The sequence below is a fragment of the Acinonyx jubatus genome, chromosome E2, assembly GCF_027475565.1.
Source record: "Acinonyx jubatus isolate Ajub_Pintada_27869175 chromosome E2, VMU_Ajub_asm_v1.0, whole genome shotgun sequence".
Classification (NCBI taxonomy): Eukaryota; Metazoa; Chordata; class Mammalia; order Carnivora; family Felidae; genus Acinonyx; species Acinonyx jubatus.
In genome coordinates this window covers 55,056,064-55,078,348 of record NC_069396.1, presented here as the reverse complement: position 1 = coordinate 55,078,348, position 22,285 = coordinate 55,056,064, and the positions used below count along the sequence as shown (strand labels likewise).

Sequence of the window (22,285 nt, the reverse complement as noted above, 5' to 3'; positions counted from 1 at the left end):
CCTCTAAAGAAAAAAGATAAGTTGTACAATAACTTAAAAATTAATACAAGAGGGGTGTCTGGGTGGCTCAGTCAGTTAATGTCTGGCATTTGATTTTGGCTTGGTTCAGGATCTCATGGTTCTTGAAATTGAGCCCCACATTGGGCTCTGTGCTGAAACCTGCTTGGGATTCTCTCTCTCTCTCTCTCTCTCTCTCTCTCTCTCTCTCTCTGCCCCTCTCCAACTCTCTCTCTCTCTCTCTCATAAATATTTTTAAAAAAAGCACAAGAAAAGTAAAGCTAGAATAAGAAAGTAAAACATGTCATTGGGAGCCCACAACATATATGTAAGGCAAATCCTAAAAATATGCATCATTATATCAAATGTAAAAAGGTGAATTGTTCTTGGAAAAATCAAACATTGTTCTATATACACTTGTACATATTTTAAGAGATAGAGCTAAAACATAAGGATTATAGCAGAAAAAAGAAAAATACATTGCATACAACTTTAACCAATTAATCAATCAGCATGGTAAAATAAATATCAGATAAAAAAGAATTTAAAGGGGCGCCTGGGTGGCTCAGTCGGTTGAGCATCCAACTTCAGCTCAGCTCAGGTCATGATCTCGCAGTCCGTGAGTTCAAGCCCCGCGTCGGGCTCTGTGCTGACAGCTCGGAGTCTGGAGACTACTTCGGATTCTGTGTCTCCCTCTCTGCCCCTCCCCTACTCACACTGTCTCTCTCACTCTCCAAAATGAATAAATGCTTTAAAAAAATTTTTTTTAAAGAATTTAAAGAAAAAGCTGTTTGCAGCTATTGGAGTAAGAATTATTTCCATGTTCCTGAATGTGCAATTATCCAATATTATTTGATGGAAAAAATAGTTATCTGGCAATCTATACAAAGAAATATATCACAGTCTTCCCTTATCCACTCGGGACACGTTCCAGACCCAGTGGATGCTTGAAACTGCAGATTGTACTGAACCCTATACATACGATGTTTTTTCTACACATATCTATGGTATAGTTTAACTTAGGAGTTAGGCATGGTAAGAGATTAACAATAAGTAATAAAAAATTGTAACAATATACTGTAATAATACTGTCAATATGGTCTCTCTCTCTCCCTCTCTCTCCCCCTCTCAAAATACTGTGCTGTCCTCACACTTCTTATGATGATGTGAGACAATAAAATGCCTACGTGATGAGATGAAGTGAGAGGAATGAGGTAGGCTTGTGATTTAGCGCTAGGCTGCTATGGAGCTTCTGACCATAAATCAGAAGGAGGATTGTCTGCTCGTGGGCTGCCGTTGACCACATGGAACACAAACTGCAGAGGGTGAGACTTTGGATAAGGAGACGCTACTGTATGTTGATAACTATACCACATTTCATTTATAATTGCTCTGGATGTTGTTTATTTAGGAGAAGCTCAGTTTGTCTTGTTTACCCCTCTCTCGTAATGTGAATATTTCATAAATGTGCTTGCACATTGAAAGGGGTTAATAAATAACCACTGTGAATAGGCATATAACTTACATATTTATGGTAAGTTTTGGGGGTTTTGTTTCCTTATCCAGACAAAGTAGAGGGTGGACACTCTGGGGTCATGTCTCATGAGGATGTAGGGACTGAGAGTAGGAAAACACGTAATGAGTAGTGTGGAAGTGTTCCTCAGCCACAGACTGGGGTTGTTAAAAACTGACAAAAAAAAAAAACAAAAAACTGACAAACACATGTGGAAGATAGAGGACAGCATCCACAAAGAAAGGAAGAAGAACGCCAGCACAAGGATGCTTCGGGTGGCTCTGCTCTCAGGGGAGGATCTGGGGGAGAGATTGTTCCTACGAATGTATTGGACCCGCTGCTTGTGCCTGTGCAGGATGAAAACCATGGAGCCGCTGGCCCAGAGCATGAGCCCCAAACAGAAACCATCATGGGATAATAGCAATGGCACATAGAATGACTCTGCATTTTTGTCACGAGATACCGCGTAACAGTAATCCTGATATCCACAAAGTATTTTCTTTGTGATGTTTATGTTATTCCTTTTGTCAGTAATATGAAAAGGAACAATATTTTGCATTATATTCAAGGGGACAATAAACCGTCTTCCTACAGTACTGGAGGGAAGGGACTGTTGTCTCCCAGTGCGCGCCTGAGATCACTACCCCTTCCCTGGGGCTGGCTCCCCTCCCCACTAGGCCCATGCACACAGCAACCGCTCTGGTCCAGAGAAAGTCGTGCACCCCTGAAACTCCGATCTTTAGCTCCTAAGGCTGTTTGCAAAGTAGAAACTGGCTCTCTCCATATTTTTTGTTCCTGTTTGTGTTCCGGAAAGGTTTTTCTCTTGTCCAAGTACAATGCCACACTTACACAATCTCTTTCTCTTCCTTTTGCCTTTCCACAGGAGTCCCCTCCCCTCTTGTGCCTATGCTGTCCGCTACTTATCTATGGCGATTCAAAAACACACACCTCTGCCCTGCCAAGCTGTCTCTGCCCACCTATGGAGATTTTTCTGTCACTCTGCAGACTGATTTCCTGGGTGTGCTAAGTGTTCTGACCTCAGTACAGCTGTGTTTGAGGGACAAGGGAAATCCCAGACCCGTCCCTCTAGAAATTTTAGTTTTATGTCTGAATACTTTAGGTCTCTGATCCACTTTGAGCTAATTTTTGTATATGGTATAAAATAACGGACCAACTACATTTTTTTTCTTTTGCACATGGAGATCCAGTTTTCTTCAACATCTTTTGTTGAACAGACTGCCTTTCCTCCATTGAGTGGTCTTGATACTCTTGTGGAACATCATTTACTATATACACAAAAATGTATTTCTGATGTCTGTATCCTATTTCACTTGTCTCTGTGTCTTTATGCCAGTACCACACTGTTTTGATTAGGTTTAATTAATTTTGAAATGAGGAAGTGTGAGACCTTCAACGTGGTTCTTTTTAAGTTTGCTTTTGCTATGCAGGTTCCTTGAGATACCCTATGAATCTTAGGGTGGGATTATGTATTTCATGAAAAGATTTTACTAGGGATTACACTGAATCTGTTGATTGCTTTGGATAGTATTGACATCTTGACAATATTGTCTTCCAATGCATGAACTTGGAGTATCTTTGCATTTATTTGTGTCTTCTCTCACTTTTTCTGCAGTGTTTTTAGTTAAGAGTATACAAATATACCCTTCCTAGGCTAAAATTAAACTTATTTTATCCTTTTTGATGCTATTGTAAATGAAATTGTTTTCTCAATGGACTTTTGGATTGCTCATGGATAACGTATAGCAACACAATTGACTTTTGCATGTTGGTTTTATATCTCGCAACTTTTCTGGATTCATTCATCAGTTCTTGGCAATTTTAAGTTTTGGTTTTGTGGTGTGTGTGTTGTGTGTGTGTGTGTAATCTACAGGATTTTCTACATATAAGATCATGCTTGCTGTAGACAGAGATAATTATGCTTCTCCTTTTTCTATTTGAGTACCTTTCATCTCTCTTCTTTTTGGGTGTGTGTGTGTGGTATGTGTTATGGCTAGGACTTCTAGTACTAGGTTTTATAGAGACAGAGCAGGCATCTTTGTACATATCAACCTTGTGAGTTACTGCCATTATTTGAAAAATGCTGCTAATCTAGCTCAAGTTTTTAAAAACAAATTAGTGCTGTTTGATGCACTGAATTTTGCATGTTCTATAGTAGACTGACAATTACTTTTGTTTAATAAGTGATTTCAACTTTCATGTTTATCCTGAGATATCCTTTTGCATTATATCTGTATATTTTCATTTTGCAATTCATTTTCAACCTTTTGTCTGTGACCTTAGTTAATAACTTTTCAGAGCATAAATCTGAATTAAGTATACTTGGGGTTAATGAACTGGAAAACTAAAGGGCACTGCATAGATAGGGAATTGCTCTATCCATTAGTTATTATATAAATGCAGGCATTAAATAACAATTGTGACTTCAGACTTCTTTCTCCAGTTCCCTTATAATGTATTTTCCTGACCTGTAATTTCAGAAGTCCGTGACCTCAACATATTTTCCAGTTTTCATATTGTGTGGTCTTTGTAAAATAGAGATCTTTGATTTTTAAGGGGGAATGTTTAGAACTCCACAGAGTGTAATTTTGTAGAATATGGCTACTTACTATTTACTACTGATTTTATCAAGTGTTACTAGAATATTTTTTTAAATGTTTATTTTGGAGAGAGAGTGTGCTGTGTGAGCTGGGTGGTGGGGGCAGAGAGAGAGGGGGACAGAGATCTGAAGTGGGCTCTGTGCTGACAGCAGAGAGCCTCATCTGGGGCTCAAACTGACAAACCGTGAAATCATGACCTGAGCTGAAGTTGGATGCTTAACCAACTGAGCCATCCAGGTACCCCTAGAATATTTTATTATGATTTACAGATGATGGTCTTTCATCATGTTTTATGCAATATAACTGGCATGCGCCACTTGTTAATATTGTAAAATACTTATAATTCATGGATATAGATTATAACAGATATTTATAAAATTTCATTTGGTAAACATTGTTTTAGTAAATTCTTCATTTTCTCAATGCTATATGTGTTTTGCAATTCTGGACTCTCATTTATTTAGATTATTCATCAGATAAGCTTGTTTTGGATTACTTACCATTGTAATATACTATCTGTCCTCCAGCACTTATTTATATAGAAGTACGTAGAAAATTATGTATAATATTTTTTTCTCATCAGCTATGAGACATGTATTTACTGCCAACTGATATGTGCTTTGGGGTCATGGTGGAAAAATACTGTATCTTAGAACAAGTGTGGGCAAGGATGCAGAAAAAAAGGAACCCTCTTGCACTGTTGGTGGGAATGCAAACTGGTACAGCCACCATGGAAAAGAGTATAAAGGTTCCTCAGAAAGTTAAAAATAGAGCTACCCTACAATCCTGTAATCATACTACTCGGTATTTACCCAAACATTACAAAAATACTAATTCAAAAGGATACATGCACCCCTATGTTGATAACATTATTTACAATAGCCAAATTATGGCAGCAGCCCAGGTGTCCATTGATAGATGAATGCATAAGGAAGATACTGTATGTGCGTGTACACGTGTGTGTGTGTGTATGTATATGTATATACATATACATATATATATATGTATATATATACATACACACACACACACATACAATGGTATATTATTCAGCCATAAAAAAAAGTCTTGCATTTACAACCCCATGGATGGAGCTAGAGAGTATAATGCTAAGCGAAATAGGTCTGTCAGAGAAAGACAAATACCATATGATTTCACCCTGTGTGGAATTTAAGAAACAAAGCAAACAAGCAAAGGGGAAAAAAAGAGACAAATCAAGAAACACTTTTTAAAAAGTTTATTTATTTTGAGGCAGAGAGAGAGAGAGAGAGAGAGAGAGAGAGAGAGAGAGAGAGAGAGAAGAGCTGTAGGTTTGGCTTTCGGCTTTGTCCAGCAAAGCCAAGGGCAGCAGAAAGTGTTACTCAAGATTCCATGCAAGTCAAGAGGTGAGAGGGAGGCTAAGGGAAGTCTCCCATAGCTACTGTCAAGCTCCTGTACTTATTAGGCATTATATATTATATTCTTACATTATAGGGAAACATCACCCAGTATGGTGGTGGGCTATAAGAATATATATAAAGCATGCAGAAAAACAAGGTGTTCCAACAACCACAAAAGAGCAGATGCAGAAAGCAGGATGGAGAACAAGACAAGATATTGCATAGCTAACATGCTCTAAGGAATTCAAAAGCACAGGCAGGACCCAACCCCTAGATATGCATTAACTAGCTATTGACCAGCTGTTATCAGCAAGGCCAGAAAGCAGTGTTCTCCTGTGCAATGCATTCCCTATAATCTCCTAACCCAGGACATAGCTATTTGATTTCCCACATATCCCCTCTTTTGTGTGAAGAATCTTTTTGTTCGTGGGAGTTGAGGAGGGCAGTCAGTCGTCGTTCATGATGTCTTGAAGCCACTATGGTGCAGATAATGCACAGGGCTACAAGAAATGTAAAAAAGATTGACCAGCAAAGGGCTCCAGTAATCCAAATATGTAAATTGAGGCCATGGAACCAGTTGGTTGGATTCAAGCATTTCATATTGTCAGGTAACTCGTGTTCAACTTGTATCTCTGTTTCCTTTTGGATATCTGACAGTTGTTGATGCAGCTGGGAAGACAGAGTATTAATCTCAGATTGTAAATTGGTGGAAAAAGCTCCTTGTAGGTGTTTTTGTTTTCTTTCTTTCTTTTTTTTTAACTAAATCCCAGGGGTGTAGAGACATATTGTAAGGGAGTGACACAAATTTTGTCAGGTTGCCAGTCACATTGTGTTGTAGACTCTAAGTCTAAAGTTCTCTCTTGACCAGCAAGACAGCAGATGCAAGGGAGCCTGGGTGGCTCAGTTGAACGTCTGACTTTGGCTCAGGTCATGATCTCATGGTTTGTGAGTTTGATCCCCTCACTGGGCTCTGTGGTGACAGCTCAGAGCCTGGAGCCTGCTTTGGATTCTGTGTCTCCCTCTCTCTCTATCCCTCCCTGACTAGTGCTCTGTCTCTCAAAATAATAAATGTAAAAAAAAAAAAATTAAAAAAACGGATGCAGGATTAAAAGCAAGAGGTGGCTAACATCCTGGAAAAGACAAGAGCCCCGAATAAGGGTCCTTGCTCCGTTTTTATTAGGATCAGAAGGCTTACACACATGGTAATGGATATGCGCAAAGACACGAACATTAACTCATGGACCTGAGGGAAAGGGGGTCTTGAAGATATGTGGGGCTAGGGGTTTGGGTTAATACAAAACAAAATCCTGGTTGTGTTTATAGCAAACATGAGGCAGGACCTCTGTTTATCATAGCTAGCCTAAGGGATAAGACAGAGCAAGTAACCTCAAGGTTAACAAAGCACCTTTTCTTTTGTTAATCAGCTCTGCTCTGGGCACCTTCACCCCCTGCTCATTGGTCTACAGCCCTATTTACCTGTTTACTTAATTTGGTCCTTCCTTCCTGTGAAAGCAGCTTTCTGCTATAGTACTGGATTGGGGGCACTTTTGCCCTGAATACCTAATCTTGCTTACCTCATATACCTTTATATTGGGGGCCTTTGCCCCCCCACCCCCAGTCTTTCCTTATTTGCCTAATCTTGTTTACCCAAACTTGGGTGTGAGCATCCTATGGCTTTGTAATTCTTTTTGCCTTGTTAACCCTTTGGTACAAGCCCAAGAAACTGCTAAGCTTATTCCCCACAGCTTCCCCTTTTTTTGTTTTTCTTGGTTCTTCTAGTTTTGTGTTTGAGGACCGTCATGACAAACTCCTGGTCCTTCTTTTGCTTTTGGATGGCCTGCAAAGTGATTCTGCAAAGACATAAAAAGAGGCATAGTAAAAGCATTCCGCTTTCCGGAGTTGTCCAGAATTTGAGATTGGTGCTAGCCTTAAGTGAGAAAGGATTTAAATCAGGCCACATTGCCCAGGAATCAGCCCATTCGTTTTTAAGCTGATCTTCTGCATATTGTAGCTGTTGGCACAATGTCCTATCTAAATTTTCTTTGGTGTCAGAGAGGTAGGAAGAAAAGACACTGCGAAGGTGCGTCTGGACAGCATCCCAAGCTTGGGAGTGATTATAAGGAATGCAGTCAGGCAGATATGCTGGTAGTTAGGGTCACAGGGCAGTTTAGAGTGGAGGAACAAGGCCTCCTGTCTTTTTCCAATAAATTCCACTGCAGCCCCAAGGGTTTCGAGGCTGGCCAAAACTTGTCTGTCAATAGAAGTTTGGCTTACAAATTCTTTGGTAGTATTGACTGTAAATTTATTAAGGACATGGGCTGTCTGGATAGTGTGATGCAGGCTGATTCCAGCTACAGTGGCAGAGGCATAACGCCTACTGCTGCTAGGATACCCATGATTAACAGGCCAACAAATCTTTTTTGCCTTGCAGTAGAGTCCCAGTGTTGAACCTGGAAAGCACACTTAGTCCTGACAGATGCATATAGGGCTCAGAGCTATTAACAGGAACCCAGGCTGAGACGTGCTAAGTACTAATAAGGAGGAGATATTTAATTGGGTGATGTTATCATTCTTATGCAGGATACAATCCAGCCCTGGCAGGTAGAGCTGTCATTATTATTTCCTAGTTGTCAGATCTGGGAGGTAGAAGTAGCAAAGAGAATGTAGGGAGAAGGGACACAAATAGTGGTCCATGCAAATTGACCGTTGTGCAGGGAGGCCCAAGTTAAGTTAGTATGCTGATTTACATAAATTTTTCCATGGCTAATAGTACGAGTGAAGAAGGGAAGACCTAGCTTCCAAAGATTAACAAGCTAAGGTCCTTTTCATTTCACTTTATGTGCAGAAATTATAGGGCCAGTCAAGCTTCCTTCTTTTCAAAAACTGTTCTCCCTGCTAAGATATGGTCTCATTAGTCTATTTTGTTTCAAGATATCCTCTAGGACCCCTGTCAATGGTCCAATTTTTCCAGTAAAGATTATGCTCCGACTCTCCATAACAAGTTGTCCAAGGAATATTATTCCAGGGGTGGTTTGAATATTTGAGACTAGAGCAAGGTATAACATTAGGAGTGTGAGAGATGCTGGGTTTTTTGTTTTTGTTTTTGTTTTTGTTTTGTTTTGTTTGAGGTATATCAGAACTTGTGGCTGAGAAAAAGGTAAAACCGTCTGGTCTTGTAGAGGTTTTGGGCTGTACATGCAAAAGCCAGTTGATTTTTTAAGACAAGCAGATAAGTTGCTAAGTTTAGTAACACACATAGGAGGTGCTGAAGTAAGCCACCACTGAGGTCTTGGCATATAAAGCCAATGCCTTGTTTCGTTTGGAAGGGCAGATTAAGATTGGCTTCTCCCATGAACTCAGTGTCATTATTGCTAATAGAAATATCCCGGTCTAGGAGTGTTAAGTTATCAAATATAGGCGGGTTAAGGAGATGAGCCCAATATGAATATTGAGCTTGGCCTGAACAAATGAGGGCAAGGAGTAGAGTCAGGGTTACACAAATCGAATTTTGGTTAATGACAGAAATCATGGCCATCAGCTGTGAATTAGAAGTATATGCAATATCATTGTGTCGTAAGAGGATGCCGGCCTGGTTAGACAGGCGTTTAAGGCTTCCTTATGTTATATCAGGGGCAAGGACTTGGCGTTTGTAGATTGGCTTCTGGATGAGGAGTCCATGAAGAGGCTTCTTCCATCTTGAAAAAGTTCAGAATCTGAAAGAACACAAGCATATTCTCTACCCCAGGTGAGAAATTTAGTGGGCCAGGACCATATGGGCCCCCCTTTGGGGGTTTTGTACAGCACCAGAGGGTGAAAGGGCTTATCTGTTTTTGACAAATGCTGTTCAGCTGCAGTAAGTCCTTGAGGGTCAAGATTTAAAAAATCAAGAGTAGGGGCGCCTGGGTGGCTCAGTCGGTTGAGCATCCGACTTCGGTTTGGGTCATGATCTCGCAGTCTGAGTTCAAGCCCCGCGTTGGGCTCTGTGCTGACAGCTCAGAGCCTGGAGCCTGCTTCAGATTCTGTGTCTCCCTTTCTCTAACACTCCCACGTTCATGCTCTGTCTCTCTCTGTCTTAAAAATAAATAAACATTAAAAAAATTTTATAAAAAACCAAGACTAATCATAATGTGGTCAAGAAATTGAGATTGTAATGTAGACAGCCACGGGTATGTTGCCCTTGTTTTTTTTTGTTTTTTTTAACATGTTTTTTAGTGTGCTATGTGCTTGTTCTGTAAATAGCTTGGTCTTGTGGGTTAGAAGGAATGCCCGTAATATGTTGGATAGTCCATAAGGCACAGAAGTCACGAAATCAGTAAGAGACGTAGGCTGGGCCATTATCTGTCTTAATTGTGCGGCAGAAGCCCAAGGCTGCAATAGCATGCAGATATTGAATACCGCTTTGGTGTTTTCTTTTGTATGAGCTGAGAAAAAAATAAAACCCAAGTTAAGTATCTATAAATGCATGGATATACTTAGGTTTACCAAATGCAGGGTAAACTGTAACATCAGTCTTGCAGGCTTGCAGCTTGTTGCTGCTGGGAAGGAATTGACAGTCTGAGCAGGAGTGAATGATTTGTTTGGCCTCATTCACAGTAAGGTTCAATTGTTCGCTTAGAGCTAGCCAGTTTTGATGGTAAAGCTTATGGGAGGCTCTCATAAAGAGGTTAAGATTCTTGAGAAACAATGTTGTCAACTAAGGCATTGCCTTCAACAATGGGCTCAGGAAGAGATATGGGAATGAATGTGAATGGAAAAAAAGCGGGGAGGTGCGGGATATTAGGGCTAATTGAATACTTTGGAGAAGTATAGCAAAGGCAGGGTCTGAGGGGAGGTGAAGAATATGAAAAGGAAAACTTTCCATTAAATGCACTGTATATTGAGAGTCAGAAACAATGTTTAAAGGCTGGGGGAAAGTTTCTATTGCTAATAACATGGCTCGTAATTCTAAATGCTGTGGAAAGCTGGGTCCAGTATAAGAAATATGTTCCCAGTTTTCCCCAACTCTCCAAAGGCAAGAAGCCTTGTGAGTTTTCCCTGAGACCTCTGTAACACCATGAGGGCATTCTTAATAGGTTGTTTTAGCACGACTCCCTCGGGAACAATGTTACTCTCTTGGTGAATCTTAAAACAAGGGTCAGAGAGGAGCCCATAAAATATATTGCCCACATAGTAGGCGAGAGCCAGGTGCAGCTCTAGCAAATAAGAGATGACCTTGTCAAAGAAAGTGCTGTGAGGTAGCAAGTGATGTTTGCAGGGTCCTGACCTAACAATTCCCAGAATCTCCAACGTCCCTTTTGGATTAACTGTGCTATGTTGAATACGAGGGGGGTGAAAGTATGTCTAAGACTAATGGGGGGTGAAGAGCCATTCTATTTTTAGAACTTTAATAGCGGCTTGCCCAATTAGTGTGGTAGAAAAATCCTTCGTATTAAGACTATTATAGCTGCAGAGGAAGGTTGGGATCTTGCCTATTGAAAGGGCGGGCCTACGCCAGCTGACTCCATCTTGTTCTGTGTCCTTCACCTTGACCACACCTCCTCCCCTTGAGTAACCCCCCCTCACCTGCCTAACAGGACTCGGACCCTTCCCCAGGACCCTTCCCCAGCCAATCGGCTGAGGCCATAGCCATTACCTCACCAACTGCCCCCAGGCCCCAATAAAACCTTTGTCCTTTTGAAACTCGCTCTCTTTCCCTGGTATCTCACCGCTGCGTCGGTGCAGGTAGGGGATTGAGCTCGAGCTAGCTCGAATAAAGGCTCTTTGCTTTTGCATCGGACTCAGCTCCCTAGTGGTCTTTGGGGATCACGAATTCTGGGCATAACACTATCATAACTACGAGAGGTGAGAATGGACTGAATATCATCCAGCTCCTTCTTTGCTGCTGGGGTGAGCTGGCGTGGTGATGTTAAGTTAGAATCACCAGAAAGCAGTGTTAGGAGGTTGTTCAGATGGGCGTTAGTAATGCCCAGGAGGACGAACTCAGGTAATGGTGCCCCCAAATTTTTGTACATCATTAAGAGTACGAATCATTAGGAATGGTCTGAATGAGGGGACGAATTTGGGTATTAACATTTGCAGCCCCAAGTAAGAAAAAGGAGCCGACCTTTGTATTTTTCAGGGGCTATTTTTAAACCCTGTTGGTGTAATAGGTTGGGGAGAACAGCAAAGAGCTCATCTAAAGGTTGTTGATGCTGGGCACAAAAAAGGATATCCTTTGTATACTGATAAATGATCAAAGAAGGAAACCACGTCTAGTTGGCTCTAATGCTTCATTGACATAAAACTGGCACATAGTTGGGCTATTAAGCATCCCTTGGGGAGGACTTTCCAATGGTAACAGGGTGTTGGCCTGCAGTGATTAAGAACAGGAATGGTAAAGGCAAATTTCTATCTTGTTTAGCTGAGGGGATTGTGAAAAAGCAATGTTTGAAATCAATAATAAGAATTGGCCAATTTTGAGACAATGTTGAGGGAAAGGGGTTTCCTAGCTACAAGGGGCCAAAAGGCTCAATTAGTGCATTAATAGCTCTGAGATCATGAAGAAGTCGCCATTTGCCATTTTTTTTAGGAACACAAAAGACAGGAGTATTCCAAGGGCTACTCCTAGGCTCTATGTGCCCATTATTTAACTGTTCATCTACTAATTGTTGGAGATGAATCAATCGGTCCCCTTTTATTGGCCACTGCTCAACCCATACGGGTTAGTTTCCCATTTTAATGGAAGGGGCTAAATTTGGGCAGTGGCTAGGAAAAAACTTGTTTTAAGCTGAATATTCCATTCACTCAACAAGTCTCTTCCCCGTAAATTGATAGGGATATTCATCACATAGGGCTGTATGTAGGCTATTTGATCATCAGGCCCTAAACATTTGCATAAGGTGAGACTGTCAGGAAGCCTGAGTGCCTCCAACTCCAACTAGGGTGCTGTAGGGGCAGTAGCCCAGTGAGAAGTCCATAACAGTTACATCAGCCCCTGTATCAATCAATGCTAAGAGAAGTTTCTCTCTGACCTTTATTTGCAAGAGAGGTTTGTCTTGAGAAATGTTGGCGAGTCAGTTTTATTCTAAAGGTGAGTTTGTGCTCCCAAACTCACGCGCCCAGAATTCACGCCCAGAATTTGCGATCCCCAAAGACCACCAGGGAGCCGAGTCCGATGCAAAAGCAAGGAGCCTTTATTCTAGCTAGCTCAAGTTCAATCTCCTACCTGCACCGATGCAGCGGTGAGATGCCGGAGAGAGAGAGCGAGTTTCAAAAGCACAAAGGTTTTATAGGGGTCTAGGGGCAGTTGGTGGGGTGATGGTCGTGGCCTTAGCCAATTGGCTGAGGAAGGATCAGAGTCCTGTTGCGCAGGTTGCCGGGTGTGGTTTGAATGGGAAGTTTGAACGGGTAAGCGGGAAGTTACTCAAGGGGAGGGGGTTTTAGCAGGTGAGAGGGAATTTCTGCAGTTTTCCTGGAAAAGGGGGCCATGTCGGACATTGTCACTCAAGATGGAGGACACAGAACAAAATGGAGTCCGCCGGCCTAAGTCCGGTCTTTCATTCCCCCCTTGTCATGTAGCTTACGGACCCAATCATGGGACGGGCTGCATTTCTATTTTGTCTTCTTCTGTTACTAGGGGCTTGTACTGAGCATGGAGGACCATTAGTTGGATGGCCCCCACGAGGTCCCTGACAAACTGGACCAGCCTGTTGATGATACAGGGTCCGAGGGTTACTAGTAGGAGCAGGATGGCGAGGGATCTGGCAAGGGCCGAGATGAGGGTAGTTAACCAGGGAGACCAGTTGAACAAAGACTCGTACCAGGACTGAGATTGTTCTCTAACTTTTGTTTTTGCAGCCCTTCTCTTATGAGGGCCATAGATTCTTTTACGACCCCCGAGTGATCAACATAGAAGCAACATTCTTCCCCTAGGGCTGCACATAGTCCTCCTTGTTGCATGAATAATAAGTCTAATCCCCTTCTGTTTTGGAGTACTACTTCTGATAAGGAATTAAGGGACTCCTGTAAATGAGAAATTGATTTCTCAATTCTTTCTATGTCTAAGTCAATGGCTGCCCTTAGGGTTCCGGAGTTTTTGTCCTGGATGACCAGTGAGGATATTCCAGTTCCTTCCCCCCGCTAATCCCAGTCCCAAGAGCACAGCCAGAGTTAGGGTTCTAATAGGCTCTCTTTTACTTCGGGGGTTAGTAGAGCCTAACCTGTTAAGTATTTTTCCCCCCCAAATGGTACACTAGCTTGAGGATCAACTGCACGAGTATTCAGAAGCCTTCCTTCGAGGAGTTAAGGACTTGGGAGTGGACGCAGGGAGCGAGGCCTCTGGAACAGGTCCACCATGCATTTTTGGGGGGAAGTAGATACACTGTCTCCCTGGGGACTGTTAGGGTTTCACTACAGAGATGTGACTGCCCGGGGGGCACGTGGCCTATGCAAGTGCCCTGTCCTGTTATTGCCTGGAGGGTTAGTCTTGCAGTAGTCTGCTGCCATCTGCAGGACTTAGAGTTGGAGGCTGTTGTATAATTGCCTTTAATGGCAATACCTTCGTCATATGGGGGCCACACATCTAGACAGAGCCAACAGGACGTGGTCAGGTTGGGCCTAGAAGTGTTTAGTACCTGGTATGCTCTGACAACCGAGCTCCATAGGGAGTCTGTATCAGAGAATAAGTTGTGACCCGGGGCAGAAGATGTGGGTGACGCTCCGGTAGGGACAGGGGATGTGGAGGGCCGTATAGCCGGAGGCTGGGTGTTTCTGGGCCTTGCCCCCTGGCGGGGGCAGGTCGGGGGACTAGTACTTGGTTGGGTCCTACCCCTGTGAGGGACTGCTGGGCAAGGGGGGGTTCCTTGCATTCGGAGGGTAAATAACGTTCCTTTATCTCGAGTCCCAAGTCTGACCTTGTCATAAAGCCTGACCCCCAGGTTTTTCCAGCTTCCCTCCCTGTTGCCTTTTTTCCTTGTTCTGTGAAAGATATTGACACAGGATTACCATGGCCCAAGACATACGGTGGTCGGGGGCCACCAGGCCGCATTACCACGATGAGATCTCCGGTGCGTGGTGGGGTCCACCAGATGTGTCCAGTGGTGACACATGACCAAGAGGCGCAGAAGTAGTCTGCCGCATCCCCGCAAGTGTCCCCACGGTCTTTTCCACCAGGACAGACATAGAAGTGAAAGTCTTATCGCCTGAACCCTGTGGTATCAACCCTGGGGTGGCCGGTATAAGGGGGAAACAGGCTTTCTAAGTCTACTCGTAATTCCGGGAACCATGTGTCTCTAGGGTGGGTCTGGGATGTCTGATTAAGTATTGTCCCTGAGTTGGTGTCTATGATCTGCTAGGTAATGTTTTGGGGGGTGTGGGGTCTCCTGGCAGCATGAGCAATGACAAGCAGAGTTAACAGAGTTACCAATATCAGGTGGGTTGAATGCGCTGTAGCTTGAGCGGGTTGTGTTGGTCCCGATTGATGGCCCATTGTGTGATGAAGTCCTTCCAGATCGAGGAGGGGTCCACTGGCTGAACGTGGGTGTGATGGACCCCGGTCGCGCTGCCGTCTACTTTGAGAGTGGTGGGGATTGTCAGCGCCACGTTGTAGGGTCCCTTCCAGCAGGCTCGAGGGTCTCTCGGCGGTGCCTCTTGACGTAGACCCAGTCTTCCGGCCTGTACTGGTGATGTGTCGGGGTTGGGCCGGCCTCATAGATGGCACAGAGGTGCGGCCAAATGTCCTCGTGCACCTTCTGGAGCCCTCTCAAGGAAAGAAAAAGTTCTTGATCTTTAAACTCAGCAAGTTCAGCTCAAAGGTTGGGAATAATAGGGGGTGGCCTGCCAAACATGATCTCATAGGGAGCAAAACCCAGGGTGTAAGGAGTGTTCCTAACCCGGTAAAGGGCGTACGGTAGGAGAGTCACCCAGTCCCCGCCAGTCTCCATGGTTAATTTGGTAAGGGTCTCTTTTAGGCTTCTATTCATTCTTCTACCTGTCCTGAGCTCTGGGGCCTATAAGCACAATGTAATTTCCAGTTTGCCCCCACCGCCTTGGCTACTGCCTGTGTTACCTGAGAGATAAAAGCTGGTCCATTGTCTGATCCTACCATGGCAGGAAAACCATACCTGGGTAAGATGTCTTCTAGTAGCTTCTTAGCCACCGTCTGAGCCGTTTCATGCTTGGTTGGGTATGCCTCCACCCAGCCAGAGAAGGTGTCTGTAAATACGAAAAGATATTTATAACCATACTTTCCTGGTTTAACTTCAGTGAAGTCAACCTCACATTGGGCTCCCGGTCTGGTGCCTCTGAGCCTGGTTCCTTTTTTATTTGATGTGGCTCTCGCATTGGTGAGTTGGCAGGTCTTGCAGGCAGATACAACTTGCTCTATTTTGGTGTCCTGTTGGTGAATCTTAATTCCGGCATGTCGGATTAAGTCTTTTAATTTTCTGGCCCCCATGTGAGTAGACCGATGCATGTGCTCTAATACTGAGACTCCAAGCCGGTCTGGCAGCACGAGCTTCTTGTTAGGTGTATACCACCATCCCTTTATTTTCTGGGCCATGGGGAGTTTCTTGATCCACTGTAAATCCTCCTGGGAGTATTTGGGCTGGTCTGGTAAAACTGGGTGTCCCGGGTCCGGTAGTTGTATGGTCATGGTGGGAACTGATGTAAGGGCTACTGCCTTGGCTGCCTGGTCAGCCTTTCGATTACCTCTAGCTACCACGTTATCCGTTTTCTGGTGCCCTTGGTAGTGGATAATGGCCAGCTTGGCAGGAAGCCATAAGGCCGTAAGCAGGTCAAGTATCTCCTGCTTATTTTTTATAGTCCGTCCTTCTGCCATCATTAACCCCCTCTCCTGATAAATTGCCCCATGAATATGAGCCGTGGCAAATGCATAATGGCTGTGTAGATGTTAAGCCGTTTTCCAGCTCCCAGCTTCAGTGCCTTGGTGAGGGCGATGAGCTCTGCTCGCTGGGCTGACGTTCCAGAGGGTAGAGCCTCCGCCCATACGGTGTCTGTTTCGGTGACCACCGCTGCACCCGCATACCTGTGTCCGTCCCACATGAAGCTGCTGCCATCAGTGAACCAAGTAGCCTCGGCATCGGGGAGGGGCCGGTCGGTCAGGTCCGTCCGGAATCCATGTGCTTGCTCCAGGATCCCCGCACAGTCATGTAGTGGAGCACCTAGGTCAGGGTCGGGCAGCAGGGTTGCAGGATTGAGGGCTGCACTAGGGTGGAACCACACCCGTGGAGGGTTGAGTAGGAGGCTCTGTAATGGTGTGTTGCTCATCCATCTATCAGGAGGCTGTTTCAGGACCCCTTCAATGGCGTGTGGGGTCGTGATCCAGATCTCCCGTCCTAGGGTCAGTTTGTGTCCTTGACTAGGAGTGCTGTTGCCACAATAATTCTTAGGTATGGCAGCCAGCCGGCAGCCACTGGGTCTAGCTTCTTGGACAGGTAAGCCACCAGGCAGTTCCAGGGGCCTAAGGCTCGAGTTAGAACCCCTTTTGCTATTCCCTTGTGTTCATCTACAAAGAGGTGGAAGGACTTCATAATGTCTGGTAGGCCCAGGGCTGGGGCACCTAGGAGGGCCTTTTTTAACTGATTAAAGGCAATTTCTTCTTTTTCAGTCCATTTAAATGTTTTCCCCTCTTTGGTAGCTTCGTATAGGGGCCTGGTGATCTCAGCAAAACCCGGAATCCAGAGGCAGCAGTAGCCGGCCGATCCTAGGAATTCCCTTACTTCCCTTTGGGAGGTGGGAATAGGGATCTTCAGGACAGTTTCTTTTCTGGCATCTGATAACCGCCGCTGTCCACCCTCCAGGATGTATCCCAGGTAACTTACCCTCTCCCTGCATATCTGAGCCTTTTTCGCGGATGCCCAGTACCCTAAGGCCCCCAGTGTAGCCAGCAGGTCCTGGGTCCCTCGCTCCCAGTCCTTGGCTGTGTCGGCAGCAATCAGGATATCATCTACATACTGTAGGAGGGTGAGGCCAGGGTGCTCCTTTCTGTACTCACCCAGGTCCTCGTGTAGTGCCTTGTAGAAGATGGTGGGCGAATTTTTGAACACCTGAGGCAGCCGTGTCCAGGTGAGTTGCCCGCTGTAGCCCTCCTCTGGATCATGCCACTCGAAAGCGAACAAGGGTTGGCTTTATGGTGCCAGCGGCAGACTGAAGAAGGCGTCCTTTAAATCTAGCACAGTATACCAGACCCTGGAGGGCACCAAGGAGCTCAAGAGAGTATATGGGTTGGGATCAGTTGGGTTTATGTCCGTGACCCTCTTCTTTACTTCCCAGAGATCTTGTACCGGTTGATAGTCATTTGTGTGAGGCTTTTTGACAGGCAGTAGGGGGGTGTTCCAAGCAGATTGGCAAGGAACTAGTACCCCTAGGCTTTGTAGTCTCCGGATGTGTGGCTGGATCCCCTTCCAGACCTCCTGAGACATGGGGTATTGTTTGATCCTTACCGGACCTTCTCCTGGTTTGAGCTCTACCAGGACCAGGGTCCTGTGAGCGACTAGTCCTACGCCCCCCGTCTCTGCCCAAACCGAGGGGAATTCTTGTAGCCACCTGTCTATATTATCCTCTCTCAGGAGTGCCTCCTGGTGGAGGCGGTATTCATCCTCTAGTTTCATGGTCAGGACCTGATGGGGTGGCCCTTGTCATCAGTGACCTGAGGCCCCCCTTGTCTGAAAGTTATCTGAGCTCCAATCTTGGTCAGTAAGTCTTGCCCTAACAGCAGGTAGGGGCATTCCGGTATTACCATAAAGGAGTGGGATACCCTACCTGTCCCCAAATCTACCGTTCTGCAGGTAGTCCACGAATACTGGCTCATACCAGTTGCCCCTTGTACCCAGGACTTCTTGCTGGCTAGTTTTCCTTGTGGGGTGCGGAGGACTGAATGTTGTGCTCCGGTGTCGACAAGGAAGTCAACAGGGGTCCCCTCCACTTTGAGTTACCCTGGGTTCGGGGAGAGGGTCTGAACCCCAACTCCCCTAATCATTCAGTTCATCTAGCTCTAAGACTTTTACTCGATCAGTCTTGTTTCCCTTCCCACCGGCCTTTTTCGGACAATCTCAGGCTGAATGCCCTATCTCCTTGCAGTATGCACACTGATCTTTCTGCAGCCTCTGCTTCCTCCCCTTGGTGGTTCCTTTACCTCTTCTTGCGTCATCCGCCAGCTGCTGGAGACGGTGGTCTCATTCCTCGGGGGAGTCAGCAGTAGTAGCTAGTAGTATTCTGGCCAGGTCTCGAGTCTGCTTACTGCTGGCAGCCGCCATGGCGCGAGCCTGCTTATCCTCAGGAGGCCCCCGGTTATTATATACCTTTTCAGCTACTACTAGTAAGTCCTGCAGAGTTTTTTCTCCTAGTCTTTTTTCTCTAATTTTTTCTAATGTCTATGGCTGATTGGTTTACAAAGGCTATGATAACAGCTGCCTTGCTTTCCGGAGCCTCTGGATCCATGGGGGTATAAGTACGGAATGCCTCCATGATCCGTTCTAAAAAGGCAGCCAGAGATTCATCTTTTTCCTGTTGTACATTTCCTACCTTGGCCAAATTGGTTGGCTTTCTAGCAGCCATTCAGAGACCCCCCCCGATTAGAGTCTGGCAGTAGACCCGGAGCCTCTCCTTACCTTCTGCCATGTTGAAATCCCACTTGGGCTGAGTTAAGGGGAAGGAGGCATCTATCTGAGCCTGGTTGGTGGTGGGATTCCCGTCTGCGCCTGGAACTAGTTTTCAGGCCTCATTGAGGATTCTCTCTTTACTCAGTCATGAACAGGACCTGCCAAAGCTGCTGGCAATCGTCCCACGTGGGCTGATGGGTAAAGAGAACAGAGTCTAATAAATCAATAAGCCCTGCCAGTTCCTCAGAAAACTTAGGATTCTGAGTTTTCCAATTGTAGAGGTCACTAGTGGCAAGAGGCCAATAGTGATGGGGCTGATTCCCCTCCACATCTGGGGGTCCGGTGGCTCGCAGGGGCAGAACAGTGGAGTCGGTGGCAGAGGCGGATTGCTCCCTCTGAGCCCTTTGTCTGGTAAAGGGTGGGCTTCCCACTGGAGCATTTCCACCTCCCGCTCTCGGAACAGTGTCTGCCTCCCCCAGAGGGGGAGGATGGTGTTCTTCCGGCATCCTAGGGGGGTTATACCTGGGGGGGAGGGGTTATACGGGGGAGGAAAAATTAATTCTTCTTCAGCCTGCCCTTGTAGGACAGGGTAGAGGGGTGCTGAAGGCTGGGTAAGACTTTTCTTTTTCTTCTTCTCTGTCCCCTGCAAAGCAAGAATGGGTTTTGGCTCCGGAGGCTGTGGGGCTAGGAAGGGCTTAAGCTAAGAGGGTGGGTCTTCTACAAGGACCTGCCAAGTGATAATGTAAGGAAGCTGATCAGGATGGCCTGTCTTAGGCTGAGAGATGATACTCCTGACTCGGTGGATGGTAGGGAGGTCGAAGGTCCCCTCTGGTGGCCATCCGACATTGAAAGCTGGCCACTCGCTAGAACAAAAAACCTGCCACCGACCCTTTCGGACTTCCACACTGAAGTTGTTAGCTCTTCCCTTGACATCCTTCAAGTGATCAATCATAATACTTAGAGGAGTAGTCTGAGTCTGTCCCATAATGTCCGTCCAGTAAGTCCACAGAACAAAACAGAGAAACACAGAAACAGACAAACAGAGGGCCCCTAGAAACAGTCTTCCAACTCCATGGAAGCAAAACCGAAAGCTAGACAACAGCCTCATGCCAACCGGTGGGAGTGACCCGCCTCGTCTCAGACCTTTGAGGGGAATCCACGTCCCTCCAGAAGGGAGGATCGGAACATCTTCGGAAACTCCGGGCCCATGGTCCTCCAGTGCATCCACCTAGACTGCACCAGGCACTACCAGAATTTCAGAAATGAGCTCACACAGAAGAGACAGGGAACAGACAGACACTAACCGTGGCCAGTCAGGCTCTCCGGGTTGGGGGTTCCTCGGGGGTCTTGGGGATCCTGGACGAGCCCCCAAATGTTATGCCCAGAATTCGCGATCCCCAAAGACCACCAGGGAGCCAAGTCCGATGCAAAAGCAAGGTGACTTTATTCGAGCTAGCTCAAGCTCAATCTCCTACCTGCACCGATGCAGCGGTGAGATGCCAGAGGGGGAGAGAGCGAGTTTCAAAAGCACAAAGGTTTTATAGGGGTCCAGGGGCAGCTGGTGGGGTGATGGTCATGGTCTTAGCCGATTGGCTGGGGAAGGATCAGAGTCTTGTTGCGCAGGTTGCCGGGTGTGGTTTGAACAGGAAGTTTGAATGGGTGAGCGGGAATTTCTTTCTGCGGTTTTCCCGGAAAAGGGGGCCATGTCGGGGACATAGTCACTCAAGATGGAGGACACAGAACAAAATGGAGCCGCCAGCCTAGGTCCGCTCTTTCAAGTTTGTGCTCCCAAACCTGCCCTCTTTTCTAGGTTTGTTCACAGCTCTGGGGACCCAATAAGGAAGGATAAGGAGTTGAGCCAATTGCTGTCCTTTGTTGATGGTTATTAACTTAGAGGCCTGTGCCATCATTTTAATTTCCCCTGTGAAATCACTATCACCCCTGGAAGGACTAGAAGTCCTAGTCCTAGCACTACTCTATCTAGCACTAGCTGAATATTCCATTGAGTCAATGAGTCTGGATTGTGCTAGATCTTTCAAGAAGACCAACATAGCCTTTGGGAAGTGGGCCAAATATACCAGAACGAATGAGGTATACGTGTCCAAGCTGATTAAGTGTGATGATCTCCTGGGATTCTAAATCTAACCCTGCGCTTCTGCGGGTGGTGGCACATAGGGATCCCACGGATTTTGAGTAGCCTGGGCCTTGGGTTGGGGAGGGTGACTTTCCTTGTGGACAGAAAGGAGCCGTCCCCTCCCTTTGTTGTCCTGGATATGGAGGGGGGCACCCATTGGGGAGTTTCCCAAACTGAGGGGATGGCCGTCTTTATCAAATTTACGCCTACAGTTATTTACCCAATGATTCCCTTTCTTGCATCGAGGTACAATCCTGGCAAGCGTGGCAAGTGGGAGTTTGGGGGAGTGTTTGTAAAGGGACAATCCTTTTTTAAGTGTCCTGCTTTTCCACAGCCAAAACGGGTTGGGTCAGATTGTTTAAAGGCCAAGGCAAATAGCTTTGTTTTGTGGGGTTCTGTTCCCACGTTTTGACAGGTCTTAACATATTCACTGATAGTGGCTCTGGGGTTATTTGCATTGGGTTTGATATGCTTAAGAACTCTTTTGCAATCCTCATTAACATTTTCAATAGCCAGGGAAAGAAGTATTGTTTTGGCTGCTTCCATATTATCAGGCTGTCTCTGAATAGCCTTTTGGAGGCGCTTGATAAAATCCATATAGTTTTCAGTGGCCTCTTGTCAGAAATTAGTAAAGGACCCTGATGATTTTCCTGAAAGGGGGATTTTATGAAAAACATGTCGCACTTTGAGTTTGCTGCCTTGGTTGTGTAAAGGGCAAACATAGCTAGCCTCCTGTAGCCTGGGAGTAAACTATGACCTATGTAAGCTTAGAAGGATCCCAGAATATAAGATGTTGAAACAGGGTTTCTTTTGGGCTTTCCTAGAAGTGCTGTTTCTGTTCCCGAGATATTCTGCTTAAAACCACATTTGCTGTTATGCCCAGAATTCGTGATCCCCAAAGACCACTAGGGAGCCGAGTCTGATGCAAAAGCAAAGAGCCTTTATTCGAGCTAGCTCGAGCTCAATCCCTTACCTGCACCGACGCAGACGCAGCGGTGAGATACCAGGGAAAGAGAGCGAGTTTCAAAAGGACAAAGGTTTTATTG

The 22,285-nt window shown here is 45.5% G+C and overlaps 2 protein-coding genes across 3 annotated transcripts in view; one reads left to right on the top strand and one right to left on the bottom strand.

Moving 5' to 3' along the window:
* The window catches only part of LOC106972991 (zinc finger protein 677-like), a 433,591-nt gene that overhangs the window by 290,270 nt on the left and 121,036 nt on the right, over positions 1–22,285 (top strand). The gene's annotated exons all lie outside the window — the stretch shown is intronic.
* The window catches only part of LOC113593324 (uncharacterized), a 36,553-nt gene continuing 26,924 nt past the window's right edge, over positions 12,657–22,285 (bottom strand). The window contains exons 4-6 of one of the 2 annotated variants that reach the window (XM_053210973.1): positions 17,500–19,296; positions 15,553–16,666; positions 12,657–15,243 (exon numbers count right to left, since the gene is read on the bottom strand). In XM_053210973.1, coding sequence (XP_053066948.1) covers positions 14,836–15,243; positions 15,553–16,326 — 1,182 coding nt within the window. In that variant the 5' untranslated portion in view covers positions 16,327–16,666; positions 17,500–19,296 and the 3' untranslated portion in view covers positions 12,657–14,835. Of the gene's footprint in view, positions 15,244–15,552; positions 19,297–22,285 lie in introns of both variants that reach the window. The other variant, XM_053210974.1, reaches the window with a different exon arrangement.